Source organism: Ilyonectria robusta, assembly GCF_021365365.1.
Source record: "Ilyonectria robusta strain PMI_751 chromosome Unknown BGZ61scaffold_12, whole genome shotgun sequence".
In the NCBI taxonomy this organism is placed as follows: domain Eukaryota; kingdom Fungi; phylum Ascomycota; class Sordariomycetes; order Hypocreales; family Nectriaceae; genus Ilyonectria; species Ilyonectria robusta.
In genome coordinates, this window is record NW_025764446.1 from 617,611 (window position 1) to 637,973 (window position 20,363).

Below are 20,363 nucleotides of genomic sequence, written 5' to 3' on the forward strand. Positions count from 1 at the left end.
TGTCCCTCCCCCCAAGTACGGCCACGGGTCGACGAGGTACCTCCTCACCAAACCGTCAGTCACTGCGCTGCTTCTGCGGCAACGGCTGACTGTTGGCTACTGGCTGCTGGCACTCGGGCTCCTCACTCCTCGATGCTCCAAAAACGCATCACGAGGTCATCCGTCCATTCAATCATCAATACCCATCCATGGGTCACCAGCTCCCGTGGGTCGTGGGGGGGGGACCCAAGCGAGATCCCCTGCGTCTAGTGGTACCTCACGTTTCAGTGCTGATGCCACGTCGCGCGCAAGTACCGGCGTGGGTACCTCCACCCTGGAGCCCTGGAGACACCGCTCCCACCCCCTGTCGCTGGCCGCCCAATGCGCCTGGAGCAGGTCCCGCCCTTGCTCCAATCGCCCGCCATTACGGTAGTTGGGGCTTAGGAGGAGGACCTGGAGGCCCTAGGAGGCCCTAGGAGGACCCTACAAAGGTGTCTCGGGCGATACCTGGCGGCCCAGGTACCTCAGCGCTGTAAACGCAGCAGGCCGGTACCTGCCAATTCCCGCGCTAGCTTGTCACCATCCATCCCATCCCGGATGGAACAACCATCACGCTGCACGGCTGCACGCTGCACGCTCCATGCTCCACGCTCCACGCTCCAAGCACCCACCTCTTCTTCTAGAAACCCGGCAGCTTTGCCTTTACCTACCTGCATCGCCTTGACCTTTCTCCTTCGCATTCGTCTCCCGACGTCTCGCTCGCTCTCTCACTTCCCTCACCTCACTTCCCTCATTCACTCGCCCCATCCCATTCATCATCGAACACGTCTTTCACCAATTTCCATCCCCCTTTACTCTTCTTCTTCTCCTTCTTCTTCTTATTCTCCATCTTCCCCACCTTTCGTCCCTCTTTAGAGAACGCCCCGTCCACTACCGCTCCCGCTCAATCGTGACGCAACTTAACTTGCAGAGCCACCAGCACCAGCACCAGCAACCAGCTGCACACACACGCACACACTCCCCACCACAAGCACTGCCCGACAACGTCCATCCCTCCCCCTAACACACGAACACGACGCCACCAGGCCCATCTTCAGACTCGCTCCCGTTTACCGCCTCCGTCTCCTTTATCTCATCTGCATCTCTTGACTCGTCGTCGACGTTGATCCCTCCCTCCACCCGGTCCGGGCGTTAAACCGTCATCGACAGGCCCTCTCCGATTGCGCTCCCGACTCAACTCAACGGCCGCTCTAGTCAACGCCTCCGCCGATATTGTGTTAGTCACCCGATCTCTAGCCGGCCTTCGCGCTTCCCTTCCCGTCCCCCCCGATTGCTGTCACACGCATTGCCCCGTCTCGTCCAACATTCGTCCAACCTTAACCTTTGCCTTTGCCTTCGCCCTCGCCTTCGTTTTGCCTTCGTCCTCGCCAAACTGCCATTCACTGACCCTTGCGCCTCGACTTTACAGACGCGCACCAGCCCGCCCATCTCTCGAATACCCGCCTTTTGTGTTCGCCTGCTTCACTCCTCCATCCGTTCTGGCCATCCATCTGCCTCGGTGCTCCCCGAACTCACCGACTGCTTGTCCGCCAACGGTCGACGACTTCCCACCATCGCCTTCTCCCGCTGCCTCGACCTGTACCGTGTCCTCCCACTCCTCTCCTCCTTCTCGCCCCCCTCGTCCATCCTTGTCCTCGACACACGCGACCACCTCTTGATCTCGTCGATTACATGACGACCCCATCTGCAGCCGACGTCTTCCGAAGTGTATAGGCCTTAGGGCTACGATCCACTCCGACTGTCTTCCTGCCCTCGACAACCCCATCAGGAAGCCATGGCTAGCCAACAGGAGGCTTCTGCCTCCCAGAGCTCCAGGCGGTCGGGAGGACGAACTGTGGGACAGTTCAACATTGGGTCTGAGATTGGAAAGGGCAGCTTTGCCCAGGTCTATCTGGGCTGGCATAAGGTGCGACCACCCATCCCCCGTCCTCTCTTCCACCGCGTTTGCTAGCTATCATCGCACCGAGTCGCGCTGCCGGCGAGACCCTGTCGCCTCTCTTGGCACATGCGTCCTCGCCAGGTTTCCCTGCCTCGGGTGCGACAGATGCGCGGAGCAAACCCTGAGAGATGCGCATATTCCACATTGCCAGTAGCTAATTTGCATCGATTAGGAGACCAAGGCTGCTGTCGCCATCAAATCCGTCGAGCTTGAGAGGCTAAATAAGAAGCTCCGAGAGAATCTCTACGGCGAGATCCAGATCCTCAAGACTCTTCGACATCCCCACATTGTCGCCCTCCATGACTGCGTCGAATCAACCACGCATATCAACCTCATCATGGAGTACTGCGAGCTCGGCGACCTGTCCCTTTTTATCAAGAAGCGCGATAAGCTTGCCACACACCCCGCCACCCATGACATGGCCCGCAAATATCCTAGCGCTCCGAACTCCGGCCTCCACGAGGTCGTCATTCGTCATTTCCTCAAGCAACTAACCAGTGCCCTCGAATTTTTGCGAAGAAATAACTATGTCCATCGCGATGTCAAGCCCCAAAATCTACTGCTACTTCCCTCTCGGGCCTTCCGTGACCAACGGGGCCGCCCCGTCATGCAAGCCAGTCAGGATTCCCTCATCCCCATTGCTGGGCTCGAGTCTCTTCCCATGTTGAAGCTGGCCGACTTCGGGTTTGCCCGTGTATTGCCCTCGACCTCCCTGGCTGACACCCTCTGTGGATCGCCTCTCTACATGGCCCCGGAGATCCTCCGTTACGAACGATATGACGCCAAAGCAGATCTATGGTCCGTCGGTACCGTCCTATACGAGATGAGCACCGGTAGACCTCCTTTCCGGGCAAGGAATCATGTGGAGCTGTTGAGGAAAATCGAGGCTGCCGAGGATGTTATCAAGTTTCCTAGGGAGGTTACTATCACCTCAGACCTCAAGGCGCTCATCCGGAGTCTGCTCAAGCGAAGCCCGGTCGAGCGACTAAGCTTTGAGAACTTCTTTACGCATCAAGTCGTCACTAGCGATATCCCTGGACTAGTTGAGGATGACGTCCCTAGGCCTGTTAGACAAGAACCCCGTGAACTGCGAACTATCAACCAAGGCGAGACAATGCCGTCGTCACCTCGAATCAGGCGATCCTCCGGAAACGGTTCCCCACGGGAAGGAAGCATTACTAGATCCCCCCGAGATCTTCTCACCAGGTCACCCCAGACAGGAAGTCCCGGCGAAGGCCGATATCAGCGGCCATCTGGCGATGGTCACCGCATGGGAAACTCTCCCCGCGAAGCTGGCGAGGGCCTAGGGATTCGTCGTCCGGTTCCTCAACATACAGTGTCTCTTCCCAACCAGACCCGATTCCCTGACCGAGGAGCCACGCGAGACAATGTTTCCCCCCCTAGTTCGCTTCTAAATGAAACGCGCAAGGCCCGGACTCCCAACCGGCCTACGACTGAGGAAGAGAAGGCTGCTCAGGATGTGGCCTTAGAGCGGGAATACGTGGTCGTTGAACGACGACACGTGGAGGTGAATGCCCTTGCTGATGAACTGGCAGCAAATGAGAAGTTTGGCGCTCAGCAAAATGCCTCTTCGCCACGATCAGGGCCCATGACCCGCCGACACACACAGGGAGCTTCCGGTGTGCCTGCAGGTGCAATCCCCACTCCCTCGTCGCGAACGGCTCTGGTAGCCCAGGGACGCCATGACCGGCGATCGTCGTATGACAAGGCCCTTTCCGCTAGTCCCGGATCAGCCTCCAGCGCCATCTCCAAAGCCATCCAAGATGCCAGTCTTCGCTTGTTTGGCTTCAAGGTCCCCCCCCTGAGAGGTACCAAGGGCCAGTCGCCGCCGCTGTACCAGCCGTTCCCAGCGTATCCAACGCCATCGACTTCAACATCAGCCGGACTCATCGGTGACGGCAAGAACGTTGAGAGCAATGACGAAGATGGGCGAGCTGCGCAAACTATTGAAGAGCTCGCCACTAGGAGCGATTGCGTCTACGGGTTTGCCGAAGTCAAGTACAAACAGCTTGTTCCCATGGCTCCATCCGCTGATCATGGACTGGGCGGCGTTGAGCCGGACCAGATGGCTCCTGAGGAGGATGGGTTGACTATGGAGGCTGTAGTCTCCCTGTCAGAAGAAGCCTTAGTCCTCTACGTGAAGTCGCTCACACTTCTTGCCAGGGCTATGGACATTGCCAGCCTCTGGTGGTCCAAGAAGAGCCGAGGAGAAGTCAGCAGCGGTGTCTCGGCAGCAGTTGCCCAGTCAGTCGTCCAACGGATCAACGCCGTAGTGCAATGGGTTCGACAGCGCTTCAATGAAGTCTTGGAGAAGTCGGAAATTGTGCGACTCAAGCTCGTCGAGGCACAGAAGCAGCTACCAGAAGACCACCCCAGCCATCCTTCTAACCACGGTACTGAATCCATTGCCTCTTCCACAGGCTCTGGGGCGAAGCAGGTCTACCTCACCCCTGGAATCAGCGCTGAGAAGCTCATGTACGATCGCGCCCTGGAGATGAGCCGTGCCGCGGCCATCGACGAAGTAACCAACGAGAATCTCACCGGCTGCGAAATCTCATACATAACGGCTATTCGAATGCTAGAGGCTGTGCTAGACAGTGATGATGAGGCTCATGTGGAAAGGAAGAGGCTTGCTTCCGGCAAGGAAGTTGACAGGGATGCCGCAAAGGAGACGAGCGGTGACCTTGACAGCGATGAGGAGGCCCATGTCCGCAAGAGTAAGCAAACCCCCTCGCTACCGATGCATGTTTCAACAAACAGCTAATCGTTTTACAGTGATCAAGATGATCACGGGTCGACTGGGTGCCGTCCGAAAGAAGCAACAGATGATTGCTGAGGCCAACAGCAAGGCCCAGTACGCCCAGCAGCACGCAGCCCGTAGACGGAGCGGCGATGTGACTCCGCGCAGCGTTCCCTCGCATGCATCGTCGTGATTTCGACGATCCAGACTTTTCGCAGCACTTCGCATCATATGCGATGATCACTACAGTACCATTCTGCAAAGCCCCACGGCTTTCTTGTTTTTATTCGCTATCACATTTGGATTCTCACGGCGTCACGGGGATTTTGGCCCGCCGCTCACTGGAGCAGGCCCGCAGATTGTCGCCGACCTTAGGTAGCGGGCGTTTTTAGGACCATGGTACATCAGGGACAGACGAAACTCATCGATCGGCGTTTTTCTTTTTTGGTTTTATATTTTTTCTTTGGCTTTAGCCGCGGTTCTTTGGAATAGCAACTCGCTTTCCGCTCATGAGCTTGCCAGGAGTTGCCCAACATAGTTGGGCGGAAATATGGCGACGACAGCGTGATTAGATTTTCAGGAGCCAGGGGTCAAGGACAAATGGCAAAGGGCAAATGACATGGGGACTTTGGTCGTGTAGGTTACGAAAGGATGATAGCGTTTCGTTGTCACGACAGGTCGCAGAGTGGCAGAGAGTGGCTCTGTGTCACAAAAGCGCCATATACTGAGGAAATAACTCCAGCAATTAACATGTCCACGTTTGGAAACCTGTTCCTCGGTCCACATGGTGATATGACTTTGTGACGTTACAATTTGTGAGTCTCGTTCCAAGTTGCCATGGGTGTTCCTTTGTCCACTCGGTTTATTGGCTTTCAACTGGATGTTTACAGATTCTCAAATGTTGTTTGACGTTGGAGGCTAAGGAACAAGGGTACTATCTCTTTGTTCAAAGGGTTGGATCAAACTGACATCTAGGCCACAAGCCTGTTCGCGAGGTAGTATCGATATTTAACACCTGCGGTTTAACCGCCACAGGCTTAGCTATAACTTACACCTGATGCGATATTTCCATCTTGTATTCATCAACCATGGCCATCCAAGAAAAGCAGCTTGAGCAACAGCTCGAGCATCCCAACGTTACTCATCCTACGATGATTACTACAGATCTCCCTGGCGGCCCTCTTGACCTCCTCACAACCGTCTCAGCCCTCGCAACTCGCCGTTACGATGCTATCGAAACCAACATGAGGGCAGCAAAGGCTGCTAAAGAAGACCAACACCGTGCTATAGACGAACGCGTGAGGAAAGTCGCGGAGGAAAAGGCCGAAGAATTCGCTAGACGTCACTTAATCGAGATTCCAGCCCACAAGAACGAAACCCAACAACGCATCGCGGCCCGCCTTAGACACTGCCGGTCCCTTCGGGGGCAGTCCGACACGGAACTGGAGCGCATCCTGGACAAGGAGTTGAACAGGGTGAGGCGGCAAGGGTACTGGTACGTGAAGGGCGAGACTGAGGCGGAGTGGTATAAGCGGTACAGGTCGATGGAGGCGTGGCTGGATGAGCTTGCAGGGGAGCTGTTCCGCCGACGGTTGATGGACAAGCTGCGCTATGTCGACGGCTACCCCGTGAATACCTTTGCCGTACATCCACACCTCATGCCCCCGAAGACGCCCGAGCGCTCGGGTCTGGGCAGATGCCTCCGCTGCCGCGTCAAGCGGATGCGGTGCTCACTGACCGTGTCCTCCGGCTACAGCTGGGACGCGGAGCCGGAGTGCTCGCGGTGTCGGCTCTGCGGCGATCCGTGTATCGTAAAGCCGTTCAAGCTGCCGAACGTAGAATCGTCTTGGGGCTTTGCGGACCCGGAGAGGTGGCAGCGGAAGCAAGCTGTGGGTGATGATGAGCCGGAGGGCTCAGTGGACGAGAAGCAGTTAATTCGCGAGTTGATGGCGGAGAGAGAGAGAGGCCGTGGTAAGATCCCTCTGCCGGCTTGGCATGAGAATGACAAGCAGGACAACTTGATAGACTGGGAGTATGAACCCACCCGGTGGTGGCATGTGTTGAACGGTCAGCCTGCCAAATGGCATCGAACTGATTTCGAATTGGTTGCATCAACAAAATAGCTGGAGTCTTGATCAAATGACAGAGAGCAGTTTTCATTCGCAATCATCTGTCAAAGTATGAGGTCCATCCCACCACATGTTGGAAGAGCAATTAGCCAGTCAGAACTCCTTATAACAAACTTGATTCCCCAAAGCTATGTCAATGTGCCAGCATCCCGTGTTGAAAATTCCCATTTTCCCCAAACGCCGTGACCATGAAATGAACACTCCGTATGACCACCACATTGCACCACTTAAGTTTCTTGACCTTGCCAATAACGCAATGTCTCAATCAGCTTTGAGTGGCTCGGTCAGCGGAAGTTGATTCGCGGAACATGCAGCTGATCTTGGTCTTCCAACTTACCCACCCCATGGCGTACTCTCTTCTCCGCCCGAGGAGCCTTTGGTGTCAGTACTTGAGGTGCCACGTTAGGAGGGGTGTTCGGGATGATATCTTCCGCGTCAACAAGAAACTTGGTATTCGACTTTTCAAGCTTTTCGAGCACCTGTTGTCGATGATGGCGATTGTGAGAGGGTCTCAGGTGTCTGTCAAGGCCAGGAAGTGGAAGCAAGGCATCACGGGCCTTGATTTTTGAGCCTTTCCTACGTCTGACCCGAAACTCGGGCTGGACCGGATGTTTTGGCTTTAGAAACCCCTTCCAAGGTAACCGCGGTTGCTTTGTGGCATCTTTTTGGGACTGCTTTCCGATATCTCCTCGTGGCACAGACTTGGGATCCGTTGTGTTGGCTGGTGACTTTGGCCGCAGAACCAACACCTTGGGAAAAGATATCACTTCTTCAGCGATACTTTTGTCCGATTTTATGACTTGATCATATCCAGTGCAATTGTCAACAGTCTCGAGAGGCCCAGATGGCGACTGCAACACTGCATCGGTCGAAAAATACTGGCTGCAGCGAAGCTCGACATTCTTCTCTGCAATTTTTGGGCTGCTCCTAAGGTTAGGCAGTTCCCACGGCATAGGCTTGAGTTCGTCTTGAGGTTTCCAGTCTGACATCATTTTGTTGTCCAGCAGTTGAAAGAATTGAAGGTATTTATCTGGAGTGCACAACCAGTTATGACATTCCGCACCGACCGCACTCATCCTCGCCTGAGGTACTGTCTGTAGACAGCACCAGAGGAAGCTCTTGCCATCACGGGATGGCTGCTTGTGCATTTTGGCAAACGTGCCCTTGAGATACTCCGCAATGTCGCTTTGAGTCAGACGATTGATATCCTCAATGTCGGGGTCGGAACTGGATGCCAGCAGGACGAGAGCCACGATTCCCAGCGACCAAATATCCACAGCCGACGTATGAGCTTGAGTATTTGTTAAGAACTCCCTGCACTCTGTTAGATTTTGTATTCTTCCACCAACACTGGGAGATCTTGGGGACAGACGGTGCTTGGTAATTCACAGTCCCAACTTTCGTAACCATCCTGCTCCGCTGGGGAACGGCCGAGTTTCCGAAGTCTGCGAGCATAACTCGATGGTATGCAATTTTTGGTGAATATGCCAAAAGGATATTCTCCGGTTTGAGGTCTCGGTGCACAATGCCCTTGTCGTGAAGATACCCGAGGCCACGAACCACCTGGCGGATAATGATTCGACAGTCAAACTCTTTGACCATATCCTGGCGGTATATGAATGACATTAGGTCACCTCCCGCTGCCAGTTCGGTAAAGGTATATCTACAAGGAGTTGGTTCAGTTCGCTCTTGGTTGAGGATGGAAAGCCACTGACAGTGAATGAGGGGAACTAATAGTGTCGATATAGCGCAGGATATTTGGCTGCGACCCAGTCAGCTCAAGCGTAAACAGGATGAACGATGGAACCCACGTGTCGCAGTTGTCGCAGGATGTCTGCCTCTTGAAACTTGCGTCGTAACTCCTCTTGAGCGTTTTTCCCTTGGAGTCTGTCCAGGTTAACCAGCTTACAAACCAGTTGCTTCTTTGTTACGGTATCGATAGCCAAATGAACTACCGCCTCCGCGCCTTGGCCGAGGCAGCGGTTGGTCAAGACATACTTGTCTTCGAAGAGCTTCAATAGTCAGCGGTCAATACCAGAGTCTCGAGGGTATTTTGATCCGTTCATACTTTGGACTCCTCCATCTGGAGGCTGTCAAGATCATGGCGAGGCGGTGGCCGTTCTTGAACGACAACGAACGTCCAGTAGGGACGGATTTCAATGCTATCGCCATCTTGCAGTAGGTAGCCAGGGGATATCCCTGGCCCTATCCCGATCAAGTCACCATTGACATACGTTCCGTTAGACGACTTTCGATCGCGGACGTAGATATAGTTGATGGTTGGCTCGTAAGTGATGACATAAACTTCACAGTGGTTTCGCGAGACGGAATAGTCTGGGTCGTTGTCGACTGTGAGAGTGCTAGAATGGTGAGCAACTCATAAGCAGGGGAGCCATACGATTCATACTTTGATCGTGGGTCCCGTCCAATCTTGAAGATGTCTCGATGCCAAATGGGGAGCAATTCTAATTGTGAGTTAGAGGAGCCACCCAGAAGTGGAGAATGAGACACAATTCTTTGTGGAATCAGGCGGATCACGGAAATGCCTACGCTGAGATTGATTTTGACTCCGGCTGTCGACAAGACAGATGTATGCGGCCGGAACCTCGTTTTGCACCACTTGGGCCGGTTCTTGGGCGTCCATCTCCGATCTCACTTGAGACGTGAATGCGCGGTCTTCAATCGTGTAAGTGCCCTAGAGAGGTTAATGGGGAGAAAATGGTTCGTAGCAGGTCCGTGAAACGCGGTAGATGATGCTGGCGTCGCTTCAGCCTCCAGTAGAATTGAGAGAACTGCGATTGAGCTTGGAGATTCTTCACAATGGCCATTTGCAGATCCAAACCGCCTGGCCAGGCCGACAACAGTCGTTCCTTCCCTTGCCGGAGTAAGTGCACAGTGCTTTGTACAGTGTACTAAGCGTCTTGTTCAAAATGCACTGTGTTGACGTGCAGCTTGCGCGCAAAATTCCGGCGGGGTAGTCACGTGCACCCTGGGGGTTGTGTGCCCTATTATGACCTTGCTTAAGCTCTACAAATCTCCCCTCCTTCTCTTAGAGTTGTTCCTCATCCCAACACGATTCTCATCCGCGGACCAGTAAGCAGCTCCCCCATGCTATGCGTTGGGCGCAACGGGCAACTCGATTCGAAATGGGCATTGAGCGACCAGCTCAACCATTCTGATTGACTTGTCCCTGCGCCGGCGCAAGGAAACCGACCCGGTACTAACATCGCGTGACAGAGTTCAAGATGAGAGCCAAATGGAGAAAGAAGCGTGTTCGCCGCCTCAAGCGCAAGAGAAGAAAGATGCGTGCTCGCTCGTGAGTAGCGCCGTTGCTATCCCCAGACTTACTGTCACTAACCTTGGCCCTCACAGGAAATAAACAACTCGCCCCACAACCTGACTCGACTCATCTTGCATGATGTTACGATTTCACACGCCTGAACGACTTCTATGAAGCTGGTGCTGGGCACTCTCTATTTCGACGCCTTGGAATCTTCCGCTGGGATTTGACTTTGGAATCACGTCAGGTGGCTGAACCCCGCACACGATCAGCTCTCGGTGGTCACATGGGATATCATGAAGGATGGGATTGGCAATTGGAAGGTCGGGAAAAGGACGGTGTTTAGATCAACGAATACCACAAGGCTAAATGCCATTGCAAAACGCACTCAAACTTGAAATGGTCTTGCTTGACAAGCAAGCGGCCGAATTTTGCCTGTCGCCATTGTGATGTGTGCATTTTGACCTGGGGATGTCCAACAGCCAAGCTTGGGGAGCTTCAGCTCTCCACCTTTGGTGGCCTTGGCCCTAGCGCCTTGGTTTCGTACGATTTTGTTCGTGTCTTGCGACTTCTGAGAAAAGGCTTCTCGCTGCGCCACAAGAAAGGGTTGTGTGGAAGTTCAATGTTTAGTGGAGCAATTCAGCCGGAGATATATTCACATTTTGTGGGTGTTTCATGGGGAGATTGAGAAATTGCTTGCAACACTACGATTTTCTGAACATGACTGGCATGAAAAACAATGTCGCAACCAACACATGTTTCATCCAATTATTTCCTCACTAAGTTCAGCTCATGTTGCGGCGGCCCCAGTCAGCTCAAACCTGCATTGGATATTGGGTGCTGGATGCTATGTACAGTTATCTCGTTTGGGAGCACCCTAATAAGAGATGCAGGTCAACCCACAAGTGACGTCGAGTTGAACCAGAAGCTGTGTGTGTGCCCGTGTCTGTAGGTACCCAGGTACTTGCCTTGGTGGGGTTCCTTTCACCGCCCCGGCAAAACAACGGCTTCCAGCTTTCTGCCACTTTCAAAAAAATTTGGGCGACGGCCCCATCCACCTCTCGAATTGGCAGATCCAACGGTAACGACGACGAGGACAATTGACCATGGCCCAAGTCAGCGCCAAGAAGCGCAAGAGAGATGGCGAGTCGGCCGTGAAGCCTAAAAAGAAGGTCGCGATCGATGCGCCCCCAGCAACAGCTGCCGTTTCCTCGGTTCTTCGCCCCAAGTTCTGCCCTCCAGTGATAGGTAGGATTCCGCTTCGAGGTTTGACAAACTGCACAATACTAATTGATGAACGATAGCCACTGCTCCCGGATTCCAAATTCCTACCAATATCCCTTTCCAGTCATATGCGCCGAAGAATGACGCCAAATCGAAATCGAAGCAGGCCAAGTCCGCCGGAGAGAAGGACTTCCTGCTCCACTCGACGGCACACCGAAGTCTGGACTACACAGTCAAGACGGAGGCTCCCAGAGGCACCAAGCCCGCGCTGAACCACTTCATCGGCATATATGACCCAAAGACAGGCAAGCTCCAGGTAGTGGAGGCCAAGAAGATGGTGATTCGAGGAACGGTGCGAGCCAAGCAGGCCTCCGAGGCAGCGACCGGCGAAGGCAACGCCAAACAGGTATGGCTATCGCACCATAGGACGAAAGTGATCAAATGAACTAACCAGACACAGAGCATGCTAGCACTTAAGACCGATCTCGGACAGACGTTCGGTACGAAGAAGGCCAGGAAGGCCATCCAGGAGAACGTCATGAATGCAATCGCCCCCCAGAGGAAGGCTGGAGACTTGCCGACCAAGATCGATGCGGCATCTCGCGCGATGTTGGACACTGTGGGAGAGATTACGTCGACTATGGCGTCAAGAGAGGAGCTGCAGGCTGTGGTGGACGAGGCCAAGCCCGTTCCTATTGCCAACGTGGACGCGACGGAGATCCAAGACGTCTACGACCCCAAGAGAATCATTGGTACGGATATTCTCAACTTGGTGCCAATTCGAGAATGGCAGGAGAAGGTGCGACACAAGGAAGGCATCTCAATTCCGTCACGGTTCGTGGCTGCACGGGTTAACGCCATTGCGAGTAACGACGATGAGGATGGAGTGACGCGACTCCGAGTGCTGCGGTACTTTGCCTTTGTCCTGCTCTTTTATCTTCACAGCAAGCCCGGCAAGGTGCGAGGCACTCGATCGCTGCCCTCGCGAGAGAACTTGAGGGAAGTTCTCACGCCGGCACCTGAGGCGGTCATCGAGAACATCCGACGCAAGTTCTCAGATGCGGGCCAAATGCGAAAGTTCCACATCGACTTGCTGATGACCCACTGCTGCACGTTTGCCTGCATCATCGATAACTTCGAGGTGGACACACAGAACCTGCGAGACGACCTAAAGCTAGACCAGAAGACGATAAACCAGTACTTCCACGAGATTGGTGGCAGGGTGAAGCCGGTTGTCAACAGGGAACTCAAGACGACGGTGCAGCTGGCGCGACTGACGCTGCCTCTGAACTTCCCGAAGCAGAGGCACATCGCCCCTAAGCGACGGTAGAAGTGTATCGATGAGGAGGCACAATACATTGGTCATGTGGGGGGGGAGCCCCTCTGAACAGACGTATTCAGAATCGAGGCGTTAAAATACAATGAAAACGGCTTTTAGTCGAACAAGAAGGAGAGTTGCTGCACATAGAGAACTGCCCATGTCTTGATGGCATAGCTTCTGGGTTGGATCAATAGCTGATCACTTGCCGAGCGGGTTTATATGGGTTGAGTTGACAGCTTAAGTTATCACTTATCACCAAATACATATCACGATGTTTTTTGATAACCCCAGGAAAGACAACAATGTACTGATAATGCTTGGCATGATTGTACTGATTCATTCAACTGATTCATTAGCGTGGCTGCGTTGCCTTTTGTGCCGGCTGGAATCAGTCATAACGGGCCCCGGATTGTGCAACCCCCGCAACCGAACAGGCCGAAACCGAGGCAACTCGGGGCCGGAGTGTGGGGAACCATGTCACCCACCACATCGGGGAGTACGAGTCCCATCACCTAATTGCCCTCGGTTACCCTGTACAAATGATAACACCTCTCACTCTCTCAATTCGCTTTTCTCATTTCCTCTTGCTTCATACTCATAGATTTCCACTTGTATCCTCCTCGGTTTGAATATCAGAGTGTTTGATCCGCCGCAACCATGTCAGAGGACTCCATTGTCAATCTCGAATACCGCGGCCGAGTCGCCGTGCTCACCATCGACAATGACCGTAAGCTCAATTCGATGGGCCTGACGCAATATTACGACCTCGCCCAGAAGATGCGCGAGATTGCGACTCACGATGAGGTTTTCATCACAGTTATCCAGGCAAAGGGCCGCTACTTTTCCGCGTACGTCCTTTCTTGCTCGGTACTCGTTGTATCCATCGCCCCCTTGTCCTAAGGGATTAGGATGTCGGATTAACAAGATGACTGCGAATATACAACCCAGAAAAAGATAAGAACTGGCGAACACTCGCTAACAATCCAATAGAGGTGCCGACGTTTCCCTCGCCGAAAGCGCGCCAACAAGCGGCCCCGACATACACAGGCACTGGCTCCAATCCTTCGCAGCCTTCAATCTCAACATCACCCACGCCTTCACCACCCACCCCAAGATCCTCGTCGTCGGCCTCAATGGGCCTGTCATCGGCCTGACCGCTGCCCTCATTGCCTTCGCCGACTTCATCTACGCCGCGCCCCACTCCTTTTTGCTCACACCGTTTTCCTCGCTGGGTCTTGTTGCCGAGGGCGGTGCCTCCCGCGCGCTGGTCACCCGTCTCGGCATCGCAAAGGCCAACGAGGCGCTGATTATGAGCCGCCGGCTGTCGGCGCAGGAGCTTGAGCGGTGCGGGTTCGTGAATGCCATCTTCGAGGTCGGCAAGGGCGAGGACGAGAAGTTCCGCGGGCTGGTGATGAAGGAGGTGGATGAGCGCCTCGGAGAACATCTGATCGGTTCGAGCCTGATCGAGATCAAGAAGCTAATCCGGAAGCCGGAGCTGGAAACAATCCACAACCAGAACGTGCATGAGGTCTTTGCCGGTCTGGAGCGGTTCATAAAGGGGATACCGCAGGAGGAGTTTCGCAAGGTTGCGAGCGGTGCTAAGAGACATAAGCTCTGAGAAGTTGTAGACCGGAGAAGCCATGTGCATCCTCAGGGAAACCAAGATAGACAAAGGGGGTTCATGTATGATTATGATACACGATACATAGCTCATAAGAGTAGCAAAGGAAGCGAGGCGAACCCCGTGGAATTCATTATCATCCCGCGTCGTTGATACCAGGCCATCTAATTTGTCTATCCCTTACGCAAGCAAGCCAAACAGCAGGCTGGTCCGCTGCCAAAAGTCGTTTGCCAACTTGGCGATGCGCTGACGCGCCGCGGCATCGCCAAGCCCCGTACGCTCGTACACCTTGTCCTCGAGGTCTTTAAATTCGTCGATTGCCCCATCCTGAGTTGTGCCGATACATCGCCGCAGGAAGGCAACGTCAAAGAGCCATTGGATAAAGAGGTCGCTTGTCTGCTCGGGCGTGAGGCCTGAGCTGGCTGAATCTTCTTTGGTGTCGACGTCGTCTTCTTTGCTTTCGTCCTCGTCCTCGTCCTCCTCTTCATCCTCCTTTTTAGCTTTACTGTCCTTGGGGGTGTCTGCCTCCTGAGATACCTCTTTCGCCAAAGCCTCCATCCACTTATCACAGAGTTGCTTGCTCAGATGCTTTTTCAACACGGCCACAGCTGTCGACGACCAAAGGTCAACACCCGTATCCGACATGGAAAGCGACAGCGCGCGCAGTAACTGGAAGATCTCGGGCGACGGCTGGTTGGGTACTGGGGGCTCACCCTCCCACAGCGGCCGACCGACCACAACCCGGTAAGTTAGTCCAGTGGTGACAAACTCGCTGAGGGCAGTCGTTGATACGGACGTTGCTACCTTGCCGTGTAACGAATGTACTATGGTGAGGCCGAACGTCTTGACCGCCGGGCGTTGGGGGAGGCGGTTGCGGATGTCGCGGACCACGCGAAGGAAGTACATGGCGATGGTGCCGTTGCCAGGTGTGGATGACCGTTCGTCCCATAGCTTCTGGATCTGGTTCTCGAGTTCCTTGAACGACTTGTCAAGGGTACTGTCCAGCTTCTCCTGCAGCATCTGTGGGTCATCCTTGCTTAACAGTTGTTGTCGGGCCTCGATCGTCTCCTCATCCTCAATCTCATCATAGTCATTGTCCCAACGTTGTCGCCTCAGTGATTCCACCACCTCCTTCACGTCGTCTATCACATGGTACCACGACTTGTAACAGTTGGCGGCCTTAGACACGGCGTCGTTCCGGCCGTACAGTCGAGAGATAACCTCTTCGACGAAAGGGGCCGCGCCGCCTGCGAGAGCTTCCTCGTAGCCATCTTCGTCCCAGAGGCTCACATGCTCGTCGGTAATGCCACCCTTCCATCTTCCGAGAGTCCCTGAGATTTCGGAGCCAACTAGGCGGAGCTTGGTGACTTTGATATCCAGCACGGCGAGCATCCGAGCGTTGATAGCATCACGCAAGTCGTCTTGCATCTCGGACGGGTCGATGCCCTTCGCTTTGCCTCCATCTCGGATCCAGAGCTGGAGGACGCTGGTGCGGAGTTCCATAATCAGCTTGAACTCCGACATCTGCTCCAGCGTCTTCTTTAGTCCCTCTAGCAAAATCTCTGACCCTGTCTCTGACCAGTCCATCAACATCTCCCTGGCTTGGGACCCGTTGAGGTCGTCGTGTCGGATATAAGGTGTAAAGTATTGGATCTCCTCGCCGCACCAGTGCTCGTAAACATCCAACCGTAGACCCTCGAGCTGCTTCAAGGCAGGGTCTGCGAATAGGGGGTGCTTCTTCAACCCGGCCAAAGCAAGTGAAAGCTTCCCTGGTACCAGAGCTTGAACGTCCAGCAGCGTTTTCGCGTAGAGCTTCAGGCCCTGGACCACATCATCTGTACTCCTCTCACGCTCACTCTCCTCCACCTCAAATGCCAACGCTATTGTGTCCTTCCTGACCTTGAGAAGGTGTCGCAGTGCGTCCTTGGCCCCTGAGCTGGTCACCAGGCTGTAGGCGCATAGGGCCTTTAGAACATCGTCTCTTTCAGTCTCACTGCCTGCTCTCTCAAATATTTTGGCCACGTTTCTTAGCAACCTCTGGCGCAGGCTGTTCAGCGTGACCTTCGCCGTTTCAATAGCACGGCGGCTGCTAGCATCTGTTGCATCCTCCGTCAGGTTGTTGATCAAGAGCCTACCCAGGGCCCATATCTTGGTTGACAATACCAGTCTGTTCCCCCTCTTCACTTCATCGCCCAGCCCACCCTTTCCTTTCAGTATTCGTCCTCCGATCAGCACGCAGGCATCGAGTAGCCTTAACCGCGCCGCAACGGCGGCATCTGCCTTGTTCTCTTTCGTGACGAATTTGGCCAGGCTTGACGCCTTGGCGCCGATCACGGCTCTCCCACAGCGACCGCCCATCTTGCCAAGCAACTCCTGGACGGCATCGTTGTCGCCGCGCATCTGAACGATGGTGTCGGCAGTGCCCAGGAGGTCGCGGTACGAGCTGCCGACCTGCGTCCGCAGCCGGGTCGACTTCTCCTCGATATGGACATGAAGGTTCTTGTGGATGGCGCGGATCTGGGGGAGGGTGTGGTTCGCAGAGAAGATCTGGGCGGACGAGGTGAGGGTGGATGGGTCGACGTTGGCCATTTTGGCGGCTGATGCTCGGCTCGGAGCAGCAATGGTAGGTGAGGGTCGCGAAAGGGCTACCTGATAAGAGGCATCGAATGGAATGCAGGTGCGTCGAGTTGTGCAGAGCTGCTCGTGGTTTGGACATGCAAGTCAGTTGAAGTGGTGATGTTTGGTTTGTCGCAGGTGATCTCAAATGAAGCAACGTGGGATGTGGAGGTTTGGCGGGGCGTGCACGACCCCTGTCTCCCCCAACAGACAGCTGTTCGATGTAACTAGTTCGATGCCTCGGATTGAACTGTCGACGGATCAAGATAGAAAAATTATATCGAAAAAGGGGGGAAAGGAGAAGAAATAAAAAACTGCAGTAATGGGCTAACATTCACTGCGGTGAATGATCAGAGTCAGTGGTCTCCTATGATAAGGGAGGGAGTTCTGTAGGTCATTTCACAGCACCTCGCATGGAAAATGAAGTGGCCCAGTAGTCATGATCTCTTCCAGCGCAAAAGAAACGCCATTTAAAAAAAAATATGCTTTAACGAATTCAAATCTATAGCCTTGTGCTTTTGATAACAGCAGTGTTGATACCCGAAAGCTCTCCCTGGTATCCTCCCTTGGGCTCGCCACCCTGCCAGACGGGCTTCATGCTCTTCAGCTTCTTCTGCTTGGCCTCGTACTGCTTTCTCTTCTTCACTCTGGGGTTGCGCACATCCTTGCCTCTCTTTGGTGTCAAGCCCTTGTTCTTTTGGATGGCATATGTGATCTTTCGCTTGCCGTCGTCGCCAATCACCTCGTTCTCCACCACTCGGTCCGCCTTGCTGGCGGCGGCGTACGCTGCGAATCGGGCCGCCTTTTCGTCCTTGCCCTTCTTTGACTTGTGTGCCACCATGTCGTAGTACTCGTTTTCTTCGTCGCGGACAGCCTTTGCCGTGGTAGCATCCTCTTCGTCGCTGTTGTCGCCGAGGTCCACGCCAAGCTTGTTATCCTTTCCACGACGCTCGGCCTGTGCGTTGAGTCGGGCTTGACGATCCCTGAGACGCTCGCGATGAGGAATATCCATATCACCTCCGGCATCGCGTCCGGCATCGGCTCGGCGGTTGGATTTCTGCACAATCTGGGAGGTGTAGAACTTGAGACTCTTCTTACGCGTGGCCTTGTCAGCTGCCGTTCGAGCGTCAAGCTCATCCTCCTCGCCAAAGTCAGAGTTGTCCTCATTGTTCTCCACACGCGAGGTCTTCTTTTGCTTCTTAGACTTTTTGCTAGCAAGAGGTAGGTCATAGAGATCTGCAACAGCTGCCTCTCCCGCCTTGACCCTCTCGAGGTTCTTTGCTCGCTTCTGGGCAGCAGCCATTTCTTGCTTCGACATCTTCTTGGTCTTCCTGGGCTTCACAGCCGCCTGTGCTGAGGCAAGTTGAGCAAGTTCCTCCTCATTAAGCTCTGACGACTGGTCCTCGTTGGTAGCCTTTGCTGACTTCGAGTTCTTAAGTTTCTGCCACGCCTCTCGACAACTCATGAGCGTCTGCATGACGTCGTGATCTCGAAGCTCAGTCGGGTCAAGAGTCTTTTGCGCCTTGGAGCTATCTCTCGCAGGGGATGTCAAGATTGCGAAGTAGCTAGCAAGGGCAGCGACGTAGCAGCCGAGCACCCAGTACTTGATTGCCTGCAGTGACTTCCCTGACTTGCCCTGGGCGGCGTTCTTGACGTCAACTAGGACAGGCTGCAAGGTCTCAAACTCCTTGACGAGGTGATCGAATTCCGGGTATCGCGTCTGCAACAGTGTATAGCGCTCCTCGGGACCCATGTCATCGGTGACCTCAATATCCTTGAGAACCTCGGTGACAGTCTCCTCGCCCTCTCCTGTTTCGGTGCCATCGGCGAGCCATTCGTCGCCGTCGAAGATGAAATCTTCTTCCGCCATCTTAGACAGCTTCTTTTGCTGAAGTCGCTTGGCCTCGACCTCCTCCTCCAAAGCGTCGGTCTCGGTCTCAATGTTGTCGGCATTGTAGTACTCGTTCTTGGAGGAGCCCCACCAGCCAGAGTCTCCTTCCGCTTCTTCTCCTTCTTGCTCTTCGTCTGATAGAGCACCCTTGGATGCGGATCCCTTGGATTTTTGCGGTCGTTCGTCGTCGTCTGAGTCCTCATCCTCGTAACCAAGGACCTCCTCGTCGGACATTTCCATGTCTTCCTCGGCCTTTCTTCGACGCTTCGAGCCAGGCTCATCTTCGAGTAGAATTTGATCGCGGTCCATGAAAAATTCGTCCTCGGAGTCGGCGACATCTTCGAAAGTAGTAATTGGTCCCAATCGCGCGTCGGTTGCGTCGAGCTCCTTGGGCCCGCTGGCCTGGTCATTTCGGCCCGAGGCCTTTCTTTTCTTTGCCATGATTGTTGAATGGACTGAAGCGAGGAGAGAATATGGACAACGGTTTATCGGAAGCGGCGGATTAATGTCGAAACGGGTTCGATTAGTTGCAGATGCTGGTGTAGAGGCAGCGGCTTGGGACTTTTTTTCGTCCTAGGTGGAGTCGACTTTCTGAAAAATTCCCCGATAAGATAAGCGCTTTTCCAGCCACACATACTCCGCCTCCGCCACAAGCCTTCTGTCCCACCAATATTCCGACTGCGGAAGGCGCTCGTGCCGCTGACCACCCAACAGCATCAGCACCCGACACGAACCCATGTGACGGCCCTTGGCTAGAATCCTAGCGCAGTGTGTCTCAGAATGAGCGACAAACGTCACGTCACAAGGTGCTGTGGCGATCTTGGCGACGCAGGCCATCTCGCTCGTGTCTGCGTGTCTGTGTGCACAGGATTGTGTCCACAGATCGGCATCTGCCTATCGCCTGCGTATTTCGACCCGGCGTGCAAGCGAAGAGATGCGTGGCATGCCTCAATTGACCGAAGATATCGAAGCCTCAGCCGCTATCGGGGCCTGACGTCCACATAGGTGACGTAAAGAACCCTAGAAAGAACAAGGAAGTTAAGGTATCAACGGTGCCTTGCAGGCTCGTGGCCGCTGGACAGGGGACCGCCCCAAACGCCGAAAATCCTCCATGGATGGAGCTGCGAAATTGGGACACCGCCTTCAGTGGCACCCCCCGCTGCTCACTGGCAGTACACTGTGCGCTGGTTCGCTCCAGCGACCGTTCAGGGTCCAACGGCGCGGGTCAAGCGCTAAATTACGGCACAAGCCAGTGCATGGCCCCAGCCACGGCGGGCTCGACGATGATGAAATGCTCCCAAAGACTCGACTCCCCGAGATTTATCATCCTCCCCTGCCTCGCCGGTTCCCCTCCCCTCGTCATCGCATCTGTCGACCGCGTCGTCCTCGGATTCCTCAGCGTCTGCGCATTCCGGGACCGCGGCATCGGGGAGCTGCACAACAAAGACGCCTGGTTGTGCCAAGACAGTGGCTTCGCCGAGTTGCACCCGAGAGTTGATTGCTGAGGTACGATACGATCAGCCAGCCCGAGGCTGCGGTTGC

The 20,363-nt window shown here is 54.5% G+C and overlaps 7 protein-coding genes across 7 annotated transcripts; 4 read left to right on the top strand and 3 right to left on the bottom strand.

Moving 5' to 3' along the window:
• Positions 1-1,813: 1,813 nt before the first annotated feature.
• Positions 1,814-4,932, top strand: BGZ61DRAFT_354680 (uncharacterized protein; the record flags this gene model as incomplete). Its single annotated transcript, XM_046240640.1, has 3 exons — positions 1,814-1,945; positions 2,151-4,716; positions 4,775-4,932. The coding sequence occupies 3 exons, from the start codon at positions 1,814-1,816 to the stop codon at positions 4,930-4,932; spliced, it is 2,856 nt and encodes a 951-aa protein (XP_046103215.1).
• An 895-nt stretch (positions 4,933-5,827) lies between these two features.
• On the top strand, positions 5,828-6,862 carry BGZ61DRAFT_533527 (uncharacterized protein; the record flags this gene model as incomplete). Its single annotated transcript, XM_046254020.1, has 1 exon — positions 5,828-6,862. One exon carries the CDS (start codon positions 5,828-5,830, stop codon positions 6,860-6,862), a length of 1,035 nt encoding a protein of 344 aa, XP_046103216.1.
• A 145-nt stretch (positions 6,863-7,007) lies between these two features.
• Positions 7,008-9,656, bottom strand: BGZ61DRAFT_46940 (kinase-like domain-containing protein). Its single transcript, XM_046247951.1, has 7 exons — positions 9,419-9,656; positions 9,276-9,333; positions 8,937-9,228; positions 8,680-8,880; positions 8,584-8,630; positions 8,241-8,531; positions 7,008-8,182 (listed from the first exon to the last, which is right to left on the bottom strand). Exons 1-7 carry the CDS (start codon positions 9,510-9,512, stop codon positions 7,153-7,155), a joined length of 2,013 nt encoding a protein of 670 aa, XP_046103217.1. The 5' UTR covers positions 9,513-9,656; the 3' UTR covers positions 7,008-7,152.
• Positions 9,657-11,254: 1,598 nt separating this feature from the next.
• BGZ61DRAFT_354303 (RNA polymerase I associated factor, A49-like protein) lies at positions 11,255-12,702 on the top strand (the record flags this gene model as incomplete). The annotated part of the gene is made up of 3 exons (XM_046240602.1): positions 11,255-11,396; positions 11,453-11,778; positions 11,833-12,702. The coding sequence occupies 3 exons, from the start codon at positions 11,255-11,257 to the stop codon at positions 12,700-12,702; spliced, it is 1,338 nt and encodes a 445-aa protein (XP_046103218.1).
• Positions 12,703-13,350: 648 nt separating this feature from the next.
• BGZ61DRAFT_354505 (ClpP/crotonase-like domain-containing protein) lies at positions 13,351-14,311 on the top strand (the record flags this gene model as incomplete). Its single annotated transcript, XM_046240615.1, has 2 exons — positions 13,351-13,541; positions 13,684-14,311. 2 exons carry the CDS (start codon positions 13,351-13,353, stop codon positions 14,309-14,311), a joined length of 819 nt encoding a protein of 272 aa, XP_046103219.1.
• A 183-nt stretch (positions 14,312-14,494) lies between these two features.
• On the bottom strand, positions 14,495-16,903 carry BGZ61DRAFT_354807 (uncharacterized protein; the record flags this gene model as incomplete). The annotated part of the gene is made up of 1 exon (XM_046240658.1): positions 14,495-16,903. One exon carries the CDS (start codon positions 16,901-16,903, stop codon positions 14,495-14,497), a length of 2,409 nt encoding a protein of 802 aa, XP_046103220.1.
• A 529-nt stretch (positions 16,904-17,432) lies between these two features.
• Positions 17,433-19,262, bottom strand: BGZ61DRAFT_533532 (Sas10 C-terminal domain-containing protein; the record flags this gene model as incomplete). The annotated part of the gene is made up of 1 exon (XM_046254021.1): positions 17,433-19,262. One exon carries the CDS (start codon positions 19,260-19,262, stop codon positions 17,433-17,435), a length of 1,830 nt encoding a protein of 609 aa, XP_046103221.1.
• Positions 19,263-20,363: the final 1,101 nt, after the last annotated feature.

Excerpts from the sequence above, each read along its gene's own strand:
- BGZ61DRAFT_46940 (XM_046247951.1), bottom strand. The coding sequence starts at position 9,512 with ATGGACGCCCAAGAACCGGCCCAAGTGGTGCAAAACGAGGTTCCGGCC. Across the intron at positions 9,334-9,418 it reads GAGTCAAAATCAATCTCAGC|AATTGCTCCCCATTTGGCAT; the intron begins GTAGGCATTTCC and ends ACTCACAATTAG. Across the intron at positions 9,229-9,275 it reads GGACGGGACCCACGATCAAA|CACTCTCACAGTCGACAACG; the intron begins GTATGAATCGTA and ends TCACCATTCTAG.